Source organism: Mollisia scopiformis (genome assembly GCF_001500285.1).
Source record: "Mollisia scopiformis unplaced genomic scaffold LY89scaffold_23, whole genome shotgun sequence".
NCBI classification, from domain to species: Eukaryota; Fungi; Ascomycota; class Leotiomycetes; order Helotiales; family Mollisiaceae; genus Mollisia; species Mollisia scopiformis.
In genome coordinates, this window is record NW_017263603.1 from 385,016 (window position 1) to 400,759 (window position 15,744).

General features: G+C 48.3%; 3 protein-coding genes across 3 annotated transcripts; all 3 read left to right on the forward strand.

Annotated features, from left to right (window-relative positions):
* Positions 1-114: 114 nt before the first annotated feature.
* LY89DRAFT_758259 (general substrate transporter) lies at positions 115-1,907 on the forward strand (the record flags this gene model as incomplete). Its single annotated transcript, XM_018221432.1, has 5 exons — positions 115-242; positions 290-1,298; positions 1,344-1,417; positions 1,464-1,590; positions 1,635-1,907. The coding sequence occupies 5 exons, from the start codon at positions 115-117 to the stop codon at positions 1,821-1,823; spliced, it is 1,527 nt and encodes a 508-aa protein (XP_018065910.1). The 3' UTR covers positions 1,824-1,907.
* An 847-nt stretch (positions 1,908-2,754) lies between these two features.
* LY89DRAFT_758265 (uncharacterized protein) lies at positions 2,755-6,117 on the forward strand. Its single transcript, XM_018221433.1, has 4 exons — positions 2,755-3,608; positions 3,674-4,535; positions 4,650-5,911; positions 5,960-6,117. The coding sequence occupies exons 1-4, from the start codon at positions 2,765-2,767 to the stop codon at positions 5,983-5,985; spliced, it is 2,994 nt and encodes a 997-aa protein (XP_018065911.1). The 5' UTR covers positions 2,755-2,764; the 3' UTR covers positions 5,986-6,117.
* Positions 6,118-7,029: 912 nt separating this feature from the next.
* On the forward strand, positions 7,030-14,433 carry LY89DRAFT_786461 (polyketide synthase). Its single transcript, XM_018222986.1, has 6 exons — positions 7,030-7,849; positions 7,905-8,190; positions 8,238-8,885; positions 8,936-9,289; positions 9,339-14,045; positions 14,100-14,433. Exons 1-6 carry the CDS (start codon positions 7,524-7,526, stop codon positions 14,178-14,180), a joined length of 6,402 nt encoding a protein of 2,133 aa, XP_018065912.1. The 5' UTR covers positions 7,030-7,523; the 3' UTR covers positions 14,181-14,433.
* The last annotated feature ends 1,311 nt before the right edge of the window (positions 14,434-15,744 follow it).

The window sequence follows — 15,744 nt, forward strand, 5'->3', positions numbered from 1 at the left end:
GGCTCCAAAGAATTCCATGCTGATACTTTAAGTCCCCACTTCTCCACAATTTCTGTACTCTTCTTTCAAACTGTCAGCTTTCTATCACCCCAAATCATTCACGTCAACACAATCATGCTGCCTACCTTGAAGCTTCTGTCTAAACACAGGGCGGCAGTTGGCGTCGCCGCGGTGGCAAGCACTGCTTTTGCGTTGTTTGGATATGATACCACAATTGCTGGAGGGGTCATTGCTCTCAAAAGGTGCACCTTTTGCTCTTGACCTTCTCACTTCGCTAACGACACGGCAGCTTCCAGGTCGAGTTCAAGCTTTCAACAAATGCGGTCAAGTCCGCAGATATCTCATCAAATGTCGTGGCCCTATTGAACTCCGGAGCGTTCTTTGGTGCTCTTGCTCCTGCGCTTCTATCCCGATATATTGGTCGCAAAGTGCTAATGACTATTGCTGCTTGCTTCATGCTGCTTGGCGGTACTCTTCAGACCTCTGCACAACCACCATCTATTTCCATGATTTATGGTGGACGAGTCATTTCCGGGTTTGGGGTAGGGATAGTCAGCTCTCTAATTCCCATGTACATTGCAGAGACAGCACCGAAACAGCTTCGCGGACTTCTCATGTCATTTACGGAACTTTCCCTGGTGCTTGGAAGTATGGTCGCTTACTGGACAGTGTATGGTTGCTCGTTACATCTCAAGCCCACGAGCAAGCAATGGCGAGTCCCATTAAGTCTCCAAGTTGTCCTTGGAGCAATCATTCTAAGCGGATCATTTATCATCGTCGAGTCCCCTCGTTGGCTTGGGAAACAAGATCAATGGGATGAAGCGGCAAAGGCTTTACAGTGGCTTAGAGGAGCCTCTTCTTCAGAAGAGGTGAGAGTTGAGCTAGCCGAGATCCGTGCTCAGATCGAAGAAGAGATCAAAGCAACATCTGGGCGATCAATCAAAGAGTTATTTCAACGGCAGAATCTCTTTCGCTTATTCTGGGCGTGTGGAATAATGGTTCTTGCCGTTGGAACAGGTCAGACAGCAATTTTGTACTATGCTCCGACGGTGTTCAAGCAGATAGGCTTCACCGGCCAGAATCCAGGGCTTCTCGCTAGTGGGGTGTTTACGGTCGTCAAAGTCGTTGCTACGATCTTGTTTCTTACACTGGTGGTTCAGAACTTCAAACGAAAGCATTTATTTCTGTTCGGAAGTGCTTTGATGGCTATTATGCTGTTCACACTAGGCGCGTTGCTGAAAACTCATCCGCCTATTACTGGTCACGCTGCAAATAACAGTTCAAGCGGCCGAACGATGGTGCGTCTACTTGTCTTGTCTGTAAAACCGTACTGACAAATGTAGATGGCGACTATCTACATATATATCATCGGATTTACTGTGTCTTGGGGACCTCTCAGTTGGGTCTATGTTGGAGAGTAAGTCATCCACAAGTGTTTTGGTGAACTAAGCTCATCTCTGAAGGATTTTCCCTACTCGAATCCGCGACTACGGCATGGCAATTGCTGTTATGGTAATCTGGTTCTTCAATTTCGTGATCTCGAAATGGACTCCGTTAATCTTTTTAAACCTAACTTGGAAGACATGGATGGTCAATTATTCACTTCTGCTCAAGGACCAGGCTAACGTGGGTAGCTTTTTGGAAGTTTCAATGCTATTGGCTTTATTTTCGCCATCTTCTTGCCTGAGACCAAAGGGCTGTCACTTGAGGAAATGGATGTTCTGTTTGGACTCGTAGACGAGTCCACTCGACGTTTGGATATCGAAGAACACCTTGGCGTGATAACAGATACGACTATGATAGGCATGGAGAAAGGCACTTGATGCAGAGTTGTGGTCAAAGCGAATTATAAGCATCGTTAGTGCGGATTACGAGTTGAAGTCATTAACTGGTCAAGGAAAAGCGCCACGACCGGATAAATCTCAACCACCATCAATGCGGGGTATATAACCGGTTAAAGCCAATCCAAAGATTCGTATGCAGCACGCCACATGGCAGTGAATTGAATGAGCCATCTGCACGGCGGGACAGGAAGTCCCCGAGCGCCTTCGACTGGAAGAAGGATACTCCGAGCCTGTCATGAAGTGGGAAGAGATAAGCACAAGCTAGTCCAGACAATTCGCTCGGCGTCTTCGAAAGATGCAGGTGTCTCAAATTTCCAATTTATGCGCCCTATTTCTGCGTGAGACATCTACTTCTCAGAAATCGGGCGCCATGCAGGGTTGTTTAATCGCCTTAGAATGCAGCCTCAAAGTACAGCCTCACATCCAAGATTACCCTCTTTCTCAGTAGAGTATCTAGCCTTCCGGCAGCTTCTCTTCACCCTGGGAGGAGTTTCCTCCTTGCGATGTTGTTTTGCTCTATGATCATGTTTTGTCCGCTAGAAATGTAGTAAGTGCTGCGTAGATGCAACTTTGTATGGTGCATCCGTAGGAATCGAGGCTTCGCGCTTCGCGAAAGGGATAGTGTCTCACAACAAAACACACGGGTTTGCTTCTATATCTGCACCTACTAGTCCACAGGTTCAAATCAAGTCCAAGTTCTCGACAGTAAGGCTGCAATAGAAGATGAGGACTACACATCAAGATGTTGATCACTTTCCTGGCTGGGTTTTGGGTGCGTCCCGAGAAGGGCCGGCAGTCTGCCTCGTAGCCTCGAGCAGTAGATTTGTTCTATAATGAGCAGCCTTATCAAATATGTCGTGGTTTGTATTTTCCAGATTTGCTTCTGAATGCTGGGCTTTTGGCATCATCTCCTTGTCAACATGCCACCACAACCGGTAGGACACTGCTTGCTCTGGGCTTTGCTTCACATCACAATTCTCTTTTCTCAAATCGTCCATGCCACACCTACAGTGTCTTTGATTGAAAGCTTACAGCCAACGCGAACTCGACATGTTCTTGAAGCCCGCGGTTCGGTCACATTTCCATCCTACCAAGCCAACCCTTCTACCATTCTCTGGCCACCAAATTGCGCAACCACAGACCCAGATGCATGCCTTGGTTCTAACTCTGTTAAGAGCTGTACTGTTAAGTATTGTTCCAAAATGGTAGCTTTGACTTGCTGGAACCACGTTTACGCAATTGATTTCGAATGTTTGTGCGGCTCGATGAGCAGCACCACTTGTCCCTCGTGTATAAATGGACCCTCAGATGTCAACAAACAGCTGTACTTCGCTTGGCTCGCAGCTTATTGTTACTTGGATCCAGGCTGGAGTGGCTTGCCAGCGAGTTGGAACACAAATTCGTCTAGCTGGAATACATTCCAGGTTGGTGGCATTGGATCTGCAGATTTCGAAAATTACGAGACATCGAATCCGTTTACCAGTCAGTTCATCACCGATAATCACTATTACGAAGTGAGCTTTTTTGTGCCGACTTGTGCTTCTGGCTGCGATTTTCTCAACTCAAGATGGAGTGGGACATATATAGACGGGGATGTTGTTACTGGCCTTGCTGGGGCAAACTTGCTTCCTGATAATTACTCAATTGGAGGGGCACCCCAGAGTGACTATCTTTACGTTGATCTCACGGCCGTTTGTACAGGGTGGTCTTGGTCGGACTTACAAAACAGCTGTAACGGAGTTTGTGGATCACCCACAGGTCTCAGTGAGTGCCTTCTAACTCAATTTCTTCCCCTTTCTCTCCATCACTACTGACTCTTCTCTTCAAAGCTGGGCTTCTTGTATGGCTGAACTCCAAATGTGGAGACGTCGCAGACTTCGCCGGGATGCCGTCGAATTGGCAAGATTCCCTCTCTTTTCCGAATGATACCTATCCGGCACAGGGCAGCTTCCCCTCTTGGCCAAGTTGCCTGAGCTCAATAAATGATCCAGGATGTCAGCTATCTTCGATAGAGTCGAATTGCACAGTTACAGTCTGCGCCACCGGATCTGTTGATCAGAGTGGGAACTGTGACCAGGTTCCCGCAATCAACTTGACGTGTTTCTGCCCTCAGATCAACTACGAGACTTCATGTACAAATGAATGCGCGCTCTCATGGCAGCGAGCATCTCGTCTCAACTGGATTAACGATACTTGCTCGGTATTAGGCTCTGGTACGAGTTTGCCCAGTAATTGGACTTCTCTACTTCTCATTCAGCGATCGGAGATACTTCCTTGGGGCTGGAATATATCCTCAAGCGCAATTCCCCAGTCGCAATGTCCAGCTGCTTGGAAGAGCCTTGTTGCCTTTCTAGTTGTAAATCTCTTTATGCTTCTGCTTATACCCATCCTCGGTCGACGAACTGTCGTTAAGAAAATTACTTTCGGCTTTTTTGGAGGTATAGAGTCTCGACACTGGTACTACACTGGTCCGCTTGCTGTTGGGCTTCATTTAGCCAGCAATGCTGTCAATGCTTCAATCATCAAAGGTGTCCCTGGGTATGAAAATACCAGTATAGGACACTTCACTCTGCTTTGGTGCACCCGTCCTAGACTCGCGTGGCTAGTGGTGGCTCTTCTTCCCTACCAAGCCGAAAAGTCGATGTACTTTTCTGCCACGGCCTCAATTCTATTCAGCGAAGTGGTTCTCCAGTAAGTGTAAAAATTTCAATATTCCTCATCTTTTGAAAATGACTCTGCTATGGTGTCATGATAATTTCTGCAATGAACGGTCACTAAACGGCTACTAACCTTTCGAACTCCCAGACTCATCGGATCCTACAGCATGGGGAAGGCAGCGAATTATGCTCGAATCCAGGAGTTCCTCCTTCAAGGTCATCTGGCTGGTAGTCACTTTGCGAAAGAAGCCGCAGTTATGTACGGCGGCTCCCTACTTTGGCTCACGGCGGTACCATTTGCCATTGCCGCTTGTATTTGGACTATTTTCGGAGTGAGCGAAAGGATTAATAGGTTCAGCGAATACTGGATATGGACGAGGAAGTGTACGAGGGATAATTGCGCAATTGTTTCGACACAAATTCAGTTCATCCGTACAGCTAGATCAAAGGTGAAGCCTCCTAGGGAAGGCGTGGGATGGCAATTTGCGGACATACAGCAAAGCCTGTTGGTAAGCATAGACGCGGTGATTGAGAAATGGGGGAAGTTGAATGAAACCTGGAAAAACCTGCCGCAAGAGATCCGCCGAGAACAGAACCGTAGACTGGCAGCCAAGAAGCGGGAGGAGAGAGCCAAGGATCTACTTGAGGGGACACGACAAGGAAATGCGAGATGGACGCAACGGTCACAAGCTTACGATGCGTTGAGGCTTGAGCGGCGCGATTTAGAAACAAACTGGTTTTCAAACCCCGAGACCAAGCAACGCCAAGCTCAAACTAAAAAAGCTGCCGCAAGAGATTCGATAGTTATTGTTCGGGCACACAAGGATGCGATCCAGACGGCGATTGTGGCATGCGAGCAAAGGATCCTAGTCTTCGAAAATGCCATTGCGCGTATAGAGGCTAGAATTGCTGCAGCAAATCACCAACTAATGCATATAAAGCAGAGGCTGAGGAATTTGAAGTGGAAATGGCCATGCATACATGCCGATGACGACGATGAAGTCCTTCAGTTGAACAGTCAGCATGACTCGATCTCTCGACAATGCCAAAAGGACATGGCGCAACTGGATGCTATGAGGAGCGATCCACAGTTGGTCGCTGAAAAAACCCGAGCTGGGGATCTGCAAAGCGTACTTGACATCTGGGAAGCTTTGTGCCTGTCCAAGGAGAATCTGATGCATAATTGGGATGCCAATGTGCAACAATGGGAGCTGATTGCCGAAAAAAGAAGGGAACAGGATAAAAAGGAGAACTTGATACGCTTTCCTGTGGCAATTGTGACGGGTATGCTGTTGTGTTGGATTGCTCAATGGTTGTGGTGGGCAGGCTATGTTGAGGTTGCTGGGGATAGATATTGCCCACCGAAACTCTCAACTATTGCGTCTGTTTGGACAGTATTCGCAGCTACAGGTATAGTTACTCTTCTCATGCACAACACTTTATACTGACATGCTCAAGGCTCTATGGTTGGTGCAAGCTTCTGAGCCCCAGTCTTGAAACAAGGAGCAGCTGCGTTAAAGTACCATTAAAGAGAAAAGTTGTCCCCGCACAACACACGTTTATTTTGGCTAGCATGATTCTACTTCTTTATGAAATACATATAATGTAGCTGCGGGTCACGTGAATGAAGCATCTGACATGGGACCTCGTCCTGTGCCTATATAGCAGCCGTAGATTCTAATAAATAAAAATTCTTCATCGATACTCACACGGCTTTACCTCACGTGGGAGAGCGTCAGACTGAAGTCCACTTCAGAAATTGCAATCTGAAGGCACTGTACTCGATCCACAGGAGCCGCATTATCTGCGAGTTGAGGAATACCTTGACTAAGAACACAATTCTTTTTTACCCCACCCCGAAATTACAATGTCATTCATTCATTGATTGTAAGTGTGTGTATCTGAGGGCAATAGGAGTCAAGCAATCGTGGCTTGCGGTTAAACCTTTGGATCAAAGCAATAAAATCGCTCCACCAAAACTCACAGACTTCAAGCGAACCCCTGATGGAGGGTGTTCTGGATCGCAGCTTAAATGATAGAACAAAAATGATCCCACAATACTCGTCGGCTATTCAAATGAATTATGCCTTGACCAACTCGCGATATCGACTTGTTTCCTAACAAGTCGGCCCAACTTTGGACTAGTCGGCGAGTAATGATTAAAAGAAACATCAAAAGCTGCTCTTCTTGGCCTGAATCTTGCTTCTAAGCTGACAATTTCACATTACATATCTAAAATCAAGAAGAGTTCCAGTTTTTATGTGGTCAATTATCCACGTGACTCAAAATCCTTTTATTCCAGCTTGAAACATGGTCTCAAACCGTGAAGTACTCTCCTTGAGGATTTATTCAATCTTCTCGTCAAACGTCGTGTATCTTGTTGTCATATATTTTTATGACAAACAACAGTAGCAGCACGTGAGTCAGTATTCATCAATTCAGTTAGCGTACCTCATAGCGCGACGCGCCTGCAAAAGTCCCCCGCGCCTTCAGATCTTCATCTTGTTCCCATCATCAAAACATCGACCAACATCACGTTTATCACGCATTCATAATACCTCAGATGGTAGAGGTCGCACGGCAAATTATATACGTATTGTCGCATTCTTCTTGGCCCCTGGCCTAAATCACGCTGCATTTCTTTGTTTGAAATCTAGCCGTCGGTGGACAAAATGGAGTTTGTTGCGGCACACAAGCTCCAACATCAGGCCAGTAAGCTCTACTTTGCCCCGGCGATGGACCATTACTACACAGTAATCCTCTAGGACATTTTTTTTGTACCAGTCAGAAGGATTGTATCTGTTGCTCAGCCCTTGTTAGTATAAAAATAGCCGGGGAATGTCCCTAGGCGGAGTTCAAAAATTTAGCGAGTATGCTTCAGCCTCCGCATCAATTCGCCGGGACGCGCAGATATGCTTTGGCGTATCACGCTCTTGTATCCAGTGATATCATTGACTACATACTATACCCTCATTCTCTCACTTTCACTTTCGTCCATCACTGACGTCTATCATTCCTGTTCATGCCCATTGTATGTTTTGAAGGCAGATGTTCTAACACCAAAATGGCTTCTCCTATCCTCTTCTTTGGTGATGGCTCTCTCTGTCTGCACCCATCATACAAACGGCTGCTTCTTAGTCGAAAAGATGATTCTCTTCTTTCCACCTTCCTCACTCGTGCGAGACTCGTACTTCAATGTGAGATGACCAAAATCCCATTGCCTGACAGGAAAGGCATGCCGGATTTGGCAGAATTGGAAGCTTTAATCCAAGAGGGTAGTGCACCGCTGGATCACCAATGCCTGGCACCGGCTATGCTTGTCATCATTCAATTGGGGCAATTTATCAGGTACGAGCCTCACATAGAAGACCCCACAGATCCAATAAATTGACAATATCAACAGCTATTACGAAGCGCGACCAGAAGAGCCATATCCAAGCTCGGAAGTCGCTATCACAGTTGGACTATGTGTTGGTCAACTATCTGCAATCGCAGTCAGTCAGGCAAGGAGCTTAGTAGAATTGATCCCACTTGCTGTGGAGTCGGTTCGGATAGCTTTCCGAACCGGTATGACTGCGACCATTATCAGAGATGAATTGGAGCAGCAGAGCAGCGCATCTGAAACTTGGGCAATGACTGTACCAACAGAAGTTGGCTACGACTTGCTGGACACTATTCACAAGGAAACCGTAAGATACCACAATGTATCGTCTTAGATTTTGCTAACTCGTCACAGGCCACCTTAGAGCGAAAGAAGGCATATGTCAGCGCTTCATTCCGCAAGGCGGTCACTATTCAGGGTCCTCCTACCACCCTAGATAACATTGACAGCTGGTTGAGCTCCAACCGCCCAAAAACTTTCCGCCAGCGCCTGCCAATTTACACTCCTTACCATGCCCCTCACTTGTACTCACAAGAAAACGTCTCAAAAGTCCTCGAAGGCTCTGAGGCTATCTACTCCTCTGTAGAGTGGACTGGGACTGCGCCAAGATTAATTTCGCCTGTCACTGGAAAGTACTACTCCGACTCCAGCAGACGATCCATGCTCGAAAGCGTTCTGTACGATGTCTTGAAGGAGCCCATTCAATGGGCAGATGTGAGCTCAGGCTGCGCACAATATGTTGCTGCCACCAGCATCTCAAACTGGGTGATTCGACCATTCGGTCCCACTCTCGTTGCTGGAAGCTTGGCATCTGGTCTGAAGATCGAAGCCAAGGTTGAAGCTGCTATTGATGACTTTTTCAACCCTAACAACCCAGACAAGATGGCTACTCCAGCAAGAGAGCCAATCGCCATTGTGGGTATGGCTGGCAGATTCCCTGAGGCTATGAGCCACGACGAGCTTTGGAAACTGCTCGAGGATGGCATTGATGCCTGCAAAGTGGTGAGTAATATTCAGCTGACAGCGCTTTGATGAAAAGCTAACACGTCCAGATCCCTGCTGATCGATTCGATGCCGACATCTACGTTTCCAAAGATGGACCAGCTAAGAACCCAGCCGGAACTCCATATGGATGCTTTATGAAGCAACCAGGGTTGTTCGATGCTCGATTATTCAACATGTCGCCACGTGAAGCAGAACAGACTGATCCTCAACAGCGACTTATTCTTACGACTGCTTACGAAGCACTTGAGATGTCGGGTTTCGTGCCAAACAGAACCCCCTCCACTCAGTTGGAGCGCATCGGCACATATTATGGTCAAACTGGCGACGAGTACCGTGAAATCAACGCAGCTCAAGATATCCAGACTTACTATATCTCGGGGAACGATCGTGCCTTCGGTCCTGTAAGTTAACTCTGATGATAGCGATGAGTATCAGCTGACGGGTCTGTAGGGCCGCATTAATCACTACTTCAAGTTTGGTGGTCCAAGTATGAGCGTCGATACTGCTTGCTCTTCCAGTGCTGTCGCTTTGAACGTTGCATGCTCTGCTATCTGGGCCAACGACTGCTCAACTGCCTTGGTAGGAGGCATGATGCTCTTGACCAGCCCGGACAACTTCTGTGGTCTGAGCCGTGGCCACTTCTTGAACACGACCGGAAACTGCAAGACCTTCGACGACAAGGCTGATGGGTACTGTCGTGGAGAAGCTGTAGCGACGGTTGTCATCAAACGATTGTCAGATGCGAAGGCCGACAATGACAACATTTTGGCTGTTATTCTTGGAGCAGGTACTAACTATTCAGCTGCTTCGGCCTCCATCACTCACCCTCACGGCCCAACTCAAGAAGTTCTCTATAAGAAGCTCTTGAACGAGGCTGGTCTCCACCCGTTCGACATTGACTTCGTTGAACTTCATGGAACCGGTACTCAAGCCGGTGATGCAGCTGAGATGAGCTCAGTCAGCAATGTTTTCGCACCAGCCACTCCTCAACGACCAGTCGAAACCCCTCTTTGGCTCAGCTCCGTCAAAGCCAACATTGGACATGGGGAGTCATCTTCCGGCGTCGCAGCTTTGATCAAGACTTTACTTGTTCTCCGTGAAGAGAAGGTTCCCAAGCATGTGGGTATCAAGAGTGGTATCATGAACCACACTTTCCCGGATTTCGAGCAGCGAAGAATCAAAGTCGCTTTTGGTGGACATGGTTCTTTCCCTCGCACCAAGGAGAGGAAGCGTCGTGCTTTGGTCAATAACTTTGGAGCCGCTGGTGGAAATACAGCCCTTTTGATTGAGGAAGCTCCTGAGAAAGCCGCCACCGAGATCGTTGACACAAGAACCGAGCATGTTATCAATGTTGCAGCGAAGACACTCACCTCTATCAAGAACAACATCAAGAATTTGATTGAGTATCTCGAGAAGGAACCAGCAACCAACCTTTCCGATCTTTCATACACGACCACAGCTCGAAGAATGCAACAACCCATGAAGGTTTCAGTCACAGCTTCGTCCGTCTCTGAATTGAAGGATCGTCTGGCTGCCGCTTTGGCGAGCGAAAGCTTCAAGCAATCTGCCAAAACTTCCAACATAATCTTCACATTCACTGGACAAGGCTCACTCTACCTGCCTCTTGCCAAGGACCTCTACGTCTCTTCCCAGCAATTCCAATCTGACATCAATCGCTTCAACCAGATCTGTCTCGATCAAGGATTCCCCAGCTTCCTTTCAGTCATTGATGGGAGCATCAGCGATATGGAGTTGCTGTCTCCAGCTCAGACCCAACTCGCTATTTGCGCTGTTCAGATGAGTCTGTACCGCCTCTGGTCTTCTTGGGGTGTTAACCCTACTGCGGTCATCGGCCACAGCCTTGGAGAATATGCTGCTCTCTTCGCATCTGGAATCGTCTCCGCAAACGATACTCTCTTCCTTGTTGGACTCCGAGCTTGTATCTTGGAAGCTACTTGCACCCAAAAGACTCATTGCATGCTTTCCATCCACTTGACAATGGCCAACATTGAGAAACACCTTGGAAACCGTCTTGAGAAGCTTGAAGTGGCTTGCATCAATGGTCCTGAGGACATCGTCTTGAGCGGAGCTGCAGATCTTGTCAAGGACGCCCAGGATCTTCTCAAGGCAGCTGGAGTGAAGTGCACAACTCTCAACACTCCTTATGCTTTCCATTCGGCACAGGTCGATCCTATCCTCAATGACTTCGAAGCTGCGGCTGCAAGCGTCAAGTTTATGAAGCCACGCATTCCCCTTCTCTCGCCTCTGCTCGCCACTGTTATCAGAGATGCTAGCGTTGTTGGACCATCTTATCTCCGACGACACGCTCGCGAGGCAGTCAACTTCCATCAAACTCTCCTACAGGCAGAGTCTGCTAGTCTAGCCAACAAGGAGACTGTGTGGCTCGAGCTTGGTCCTAACCCAGTCAACCTTGGTATGGTCAGATCAACTCTCGGCACTCAAGTTCGTGCTATGCCATCTCTTCGCAAGAACGAGAATGCATGGACAACTTGCGCAAAAGCGATGTCATTCTTTTACACTGCTGGTGTTGAGGTCAACTTTAACGAGTATCACCGAGATTTTGCTGCGTGCCAAAACTTGTTGACACTGCCAAGCTACGCTTTCGACGAGAAGAACTACTGGCTCGAGTATAAGAATGACTGGCTTTTGTTGAAGGATGGTGCAGCTGCTCCCTCACGCATCACTGAGATCAAGGCTGAACCCGCTATTACCACTAGTGTTCAGAGACTTGTTTCAAAGGATGTCAAAGGAAGCACGGCTTCTCTTGTGTTCGAGACTGATCTCTCTGAGCCGCACATGCACAACATCATTGCTGGACATTCCCTAAATGGCCTCGCTATGTGCCCTGCTGGCGTCTACGCAGACATAGCTCTCACTATCGGTGACTACATCCGCCGAGAGCTCAAGGTCAACGTCGACACCTCCGCTATCAATGTTGCTGATATGGAGATCCTCGGTTCTATTGTTGTTCCTGTTCCTCGAGTTGCAACGCCTCAAGTTCTCCGCATCAGCGCGACTGCAAACCTCGACACTGGCAGAATCGATCTTGAGTTTGGAACATACGCACCTGAAACGAACAAGACTAGTGCCAAAGCCCACTGTCACGTCGATTATGGGAGCGAGAAAGGATGGCTCCAACAGTGGTCAAAGAGCGCTTGGCTCGTCCAGAAGAGAATCGATGAACTCGAGCGAGGTGTGAACAATGGTACCGTCGACAAGATCACAAAGAAGATGGCCTACCAACTATTCTCATCCTTGGTCGTCTACGGAACTCAGTACCAAGGCATGCAAGAAGTCCTCATTGATGCTGAAGAGCTCGAAGCTACTGCAACCTTGAAGCTTTGCCAAGATACCAATGTTGGAGACTTTTTCGCCTCCCCTCTATGGATCGATAACCTCGCTCAACTATCTGGGTTCGTCATGAATGCAATTGGTATCGTCGATCCTAAAGTGGCTGTCTACATCTCTCACGGCTGGGGGTCCATGCAAGTAGTCGGTCCTCTAGATGCCAACAAGCCATATCGTGTCCATGTCAAGATGCAACCTCTCGACAAGTCGATCATGGCTGGTGACGTTACCGTCTTCCAGGGTGAGACTGTCATCGGTGTTCTTGGCGATGTTAAGTTCCAACGAGTGCCGAAATCGTTGTTGGATACTATGCTTGGAGGAAGTCCAAAGGCAGCTCATTCGAATGTCAAGGCTATCGCTGCAGCCGCCCCTGCTACTAAGAAAGCACCAGCCCCTAAAGCAGCTCCTAAGCTTGCTCCCAAGCGAGCACCAGTCCAAAACTCTCCTATGACCAAGATCCTCGAGCTCATGGCTGAGGAGATTGGTATTCCAGCCGCTGAAATGACCGACGACAGCGTCTTTGAAGAGATGGGTGTTGATTCCCTCCTCTCTCTAACCATCTTGTCGAAGATCCGCGAAGCACTCGGTATGGACTTGTCGCCATCTACATTCCAGGAATGCCAGACTGTCGGAGATCTTCGTCGCTCGCTTGGTGATGCTTCTGATTCGAGCTCAAGCTCTAATTCCAGCTCAAGCGATGATGATTATGACATTGTCTCTGAGACATCTCTTGAGTCTGGTATCCAGACTCCTGCTCTTATCGATGAGCCTTGCACCAATAACGCAATGGTGGACGTTCTTCACGCAGTCATCGCTGAGGAAGTAGGTGTCGACGTCGAAGAGTTGATCGCTATCGATGATCTCTCCTCGCTCGGAGTAGACTCTCTCATGAGTCTAACCATCGTGGCCGCCCTCCGCGAGAAGCTAGGAATGGACATCCCGTCCTCCCTCCTCGAAGAATGCACCTCCCTGAAATCCATGAAAGAGTCACTGAACCTTGGCCCTTCCCCTGAACCAGCAGCAAAGCCAATATCTTCGCCCAAGAAGAGCGTCGCAAACTCAATGCTCCTCCAAGGCCAACCGACAACCACATCCCAAACCCTCTTCCTCTTCCCCGACGGCTCCGGCTCCGCAACCTCCTACGCCTCCCTCCCGCTAATCTCCCCTTCCACCTCCATCATCGCCATCAACTCACCCTTCCTCAAGACCCCCGACACCTACACCGTCTCACTCGAATCCGCATCCGCACTCATGGTCACCGAACTGCAAGCCCGCCAACCCCATGGTCCCTACCTCCTCGCCGGCTGGTCAGCCGGCGGCATGTACGCCTACGAAGCCGCGCGCCTGCTCATCTCGCAGGGTGAAACCGTGTCCAAGCTCATCCTGATCGATTCGCCCTGCCGCACCGACTACGGGCCCATGCCACACGACGTCCTGGAATACGTCTCCAAGAGCGGGGTTATCAGCGGTCAAGCGACAGGTACAGCGCCTCAGTGGCTGGTGGATCATTTCCAGGGCACGATAAGAGCTGTCAGGGAATATACTCCGAAACCGTTTGAGGAGGGCAAGGGCCCGGAACAGACGTTCTGTGTGTGGGCTAAGAAGGGCGTCTTTGAGGATTGGCCGAAGGCGGAGCTGGCGGGGTTGGATTTGACGGATGCGGTGGCGAGCTGGTTGTTGAAGCCGAAGACGGATCCGGGGAGTCAGGGGTGGGAGAAGTTGCTTGGGAGGGGCATTAGATGTGTTAGTGTGGAGGGGAATCATTTTTCGATGGTGCATCCGCCGAATGTAAGTTGTTCCTTCCTTGGTGAGGAGTGAGAAGAGAGACTGACTGTGTGATAGTGCAAGAGTTTGAGTAGGGCGATTGGAGATGCATTGGAGGATGATGAGGGGAAGAGGGTTGGGAAATGGAGAATTGCTTGATTTGTTTCTTTCTGTCATGATACGATGCATGTTTTTCTTTTGTCATTTTGCTTTATGACCATGTCGATATGTCTGTCATCTCCTTATGTCTCGTTTCCTTCATTTTTCATAGCATGTCTGTATTTCCCGCGCTCATCTCATTTCACTACGTTTTGATACTTGCTTGGAGGAGTACGGCGCTGGAGTCAACACATGTTGTTGCGGCGTTTGCGAATTATTTGCAGTGAACAGGATAGATTCTCTTAGCTTAGCGTTTTGGAATGTATCTCGATTTCCATAATTCCCTTTAATCAATAGCTGCGTGGCTTACTGCTCAATTTCCGGTAGTGGATATGTCTCTGCAACAGACCATTATTGGAGCGCTCACGGTGTTCTTTTCTAACGGATGTTGCGCATTTCGCGCTATGTGCGCTGTTTGCGCTCTCAGCGTCACGTTTACTTTCCATGATGTGAACTCATACTTCAAATCGCCACCTTCATGCTACGAGCTTCAAAGACCTTCGGTATAGGCTCACAATCGATAGCTGTCATGACGTTCTAGCCATCCAATCATCACCAACACGATTTTCTATTTATCCTCAACTTTCAACTCTTGAGAATATCCATAAAAGAGCATCAAGAACCCTCTACGGTAGATGAAATATCCTCTATATCTATATAGGTACTTCAAGCTGCATAAAGACTACATCCCGCTCCACACTCACCCAGCACATGAGAAGTACCATTACCATTACTCACTCACCAAGACCTTCACATATCAGCTCTACCCCTTCATCCATCCCAACACCTTGAAATCAAACCCTCAGATCCACTATCAATCTTAGAGGAACCATCTCCCTTCCTACAAGAAACCCCACTCCCATCCATCCATCCTCCGCCCAATATATCCGCCGAAATGATCACCGAATCCACCGACCATTTCTGCCCAGAACTCTTGTAGGCAAACGAAGAGTCCTACGAAATCGATTGATCCTGTTCAAGTCAGAGAATATTCCTGCTGCTTCGATGTCACTGAGAAAGAAGAGAGGAGTTCCTTCTGCGCTCCTCCGGGAAAGGTTAAGATCGGTGTTCGTGTTTGTGAAGGAGCGTTCGTGGTGGGTTTCTAGGGATAAGGAGGAGGAGGTTGAGGAAAGGGAAGGAAGATCTGAGACGCCGAGATAGTTGTTCGCGAGCTGCTGTTGAGCGTGATGTTATTCGTGAGAGGTATCGAGAGGAGTGGCTTATTGAGAGGAAAGAGTAGAGTTGATATACGGCTCAAACATTGGTGGGGATGTTTTCATCTTTTGTTGAGTTTTTGTGTTGGCTATTAGGTGTGTTTGAAAAAAGGGGACTTTTGGGTCAAAAATTCCGCCTTGTTTGAGCATCACTGTAGGGTTCTCTCCGCCTTGGCTGTACTTTGTTGCTAGTAGACTCTGTTTAATATAGAATAGGTGATTCTTGGAAAGCTATACCGAGTCAAATCTGCGAGGACGGTGTTTGATGAGCATTGGCGATATGGCCGGACGATTGGGGACGAGGAAAAGTTCGGAGAAATTCCGGGGTTTTTTGGTTGGGATGATATGTT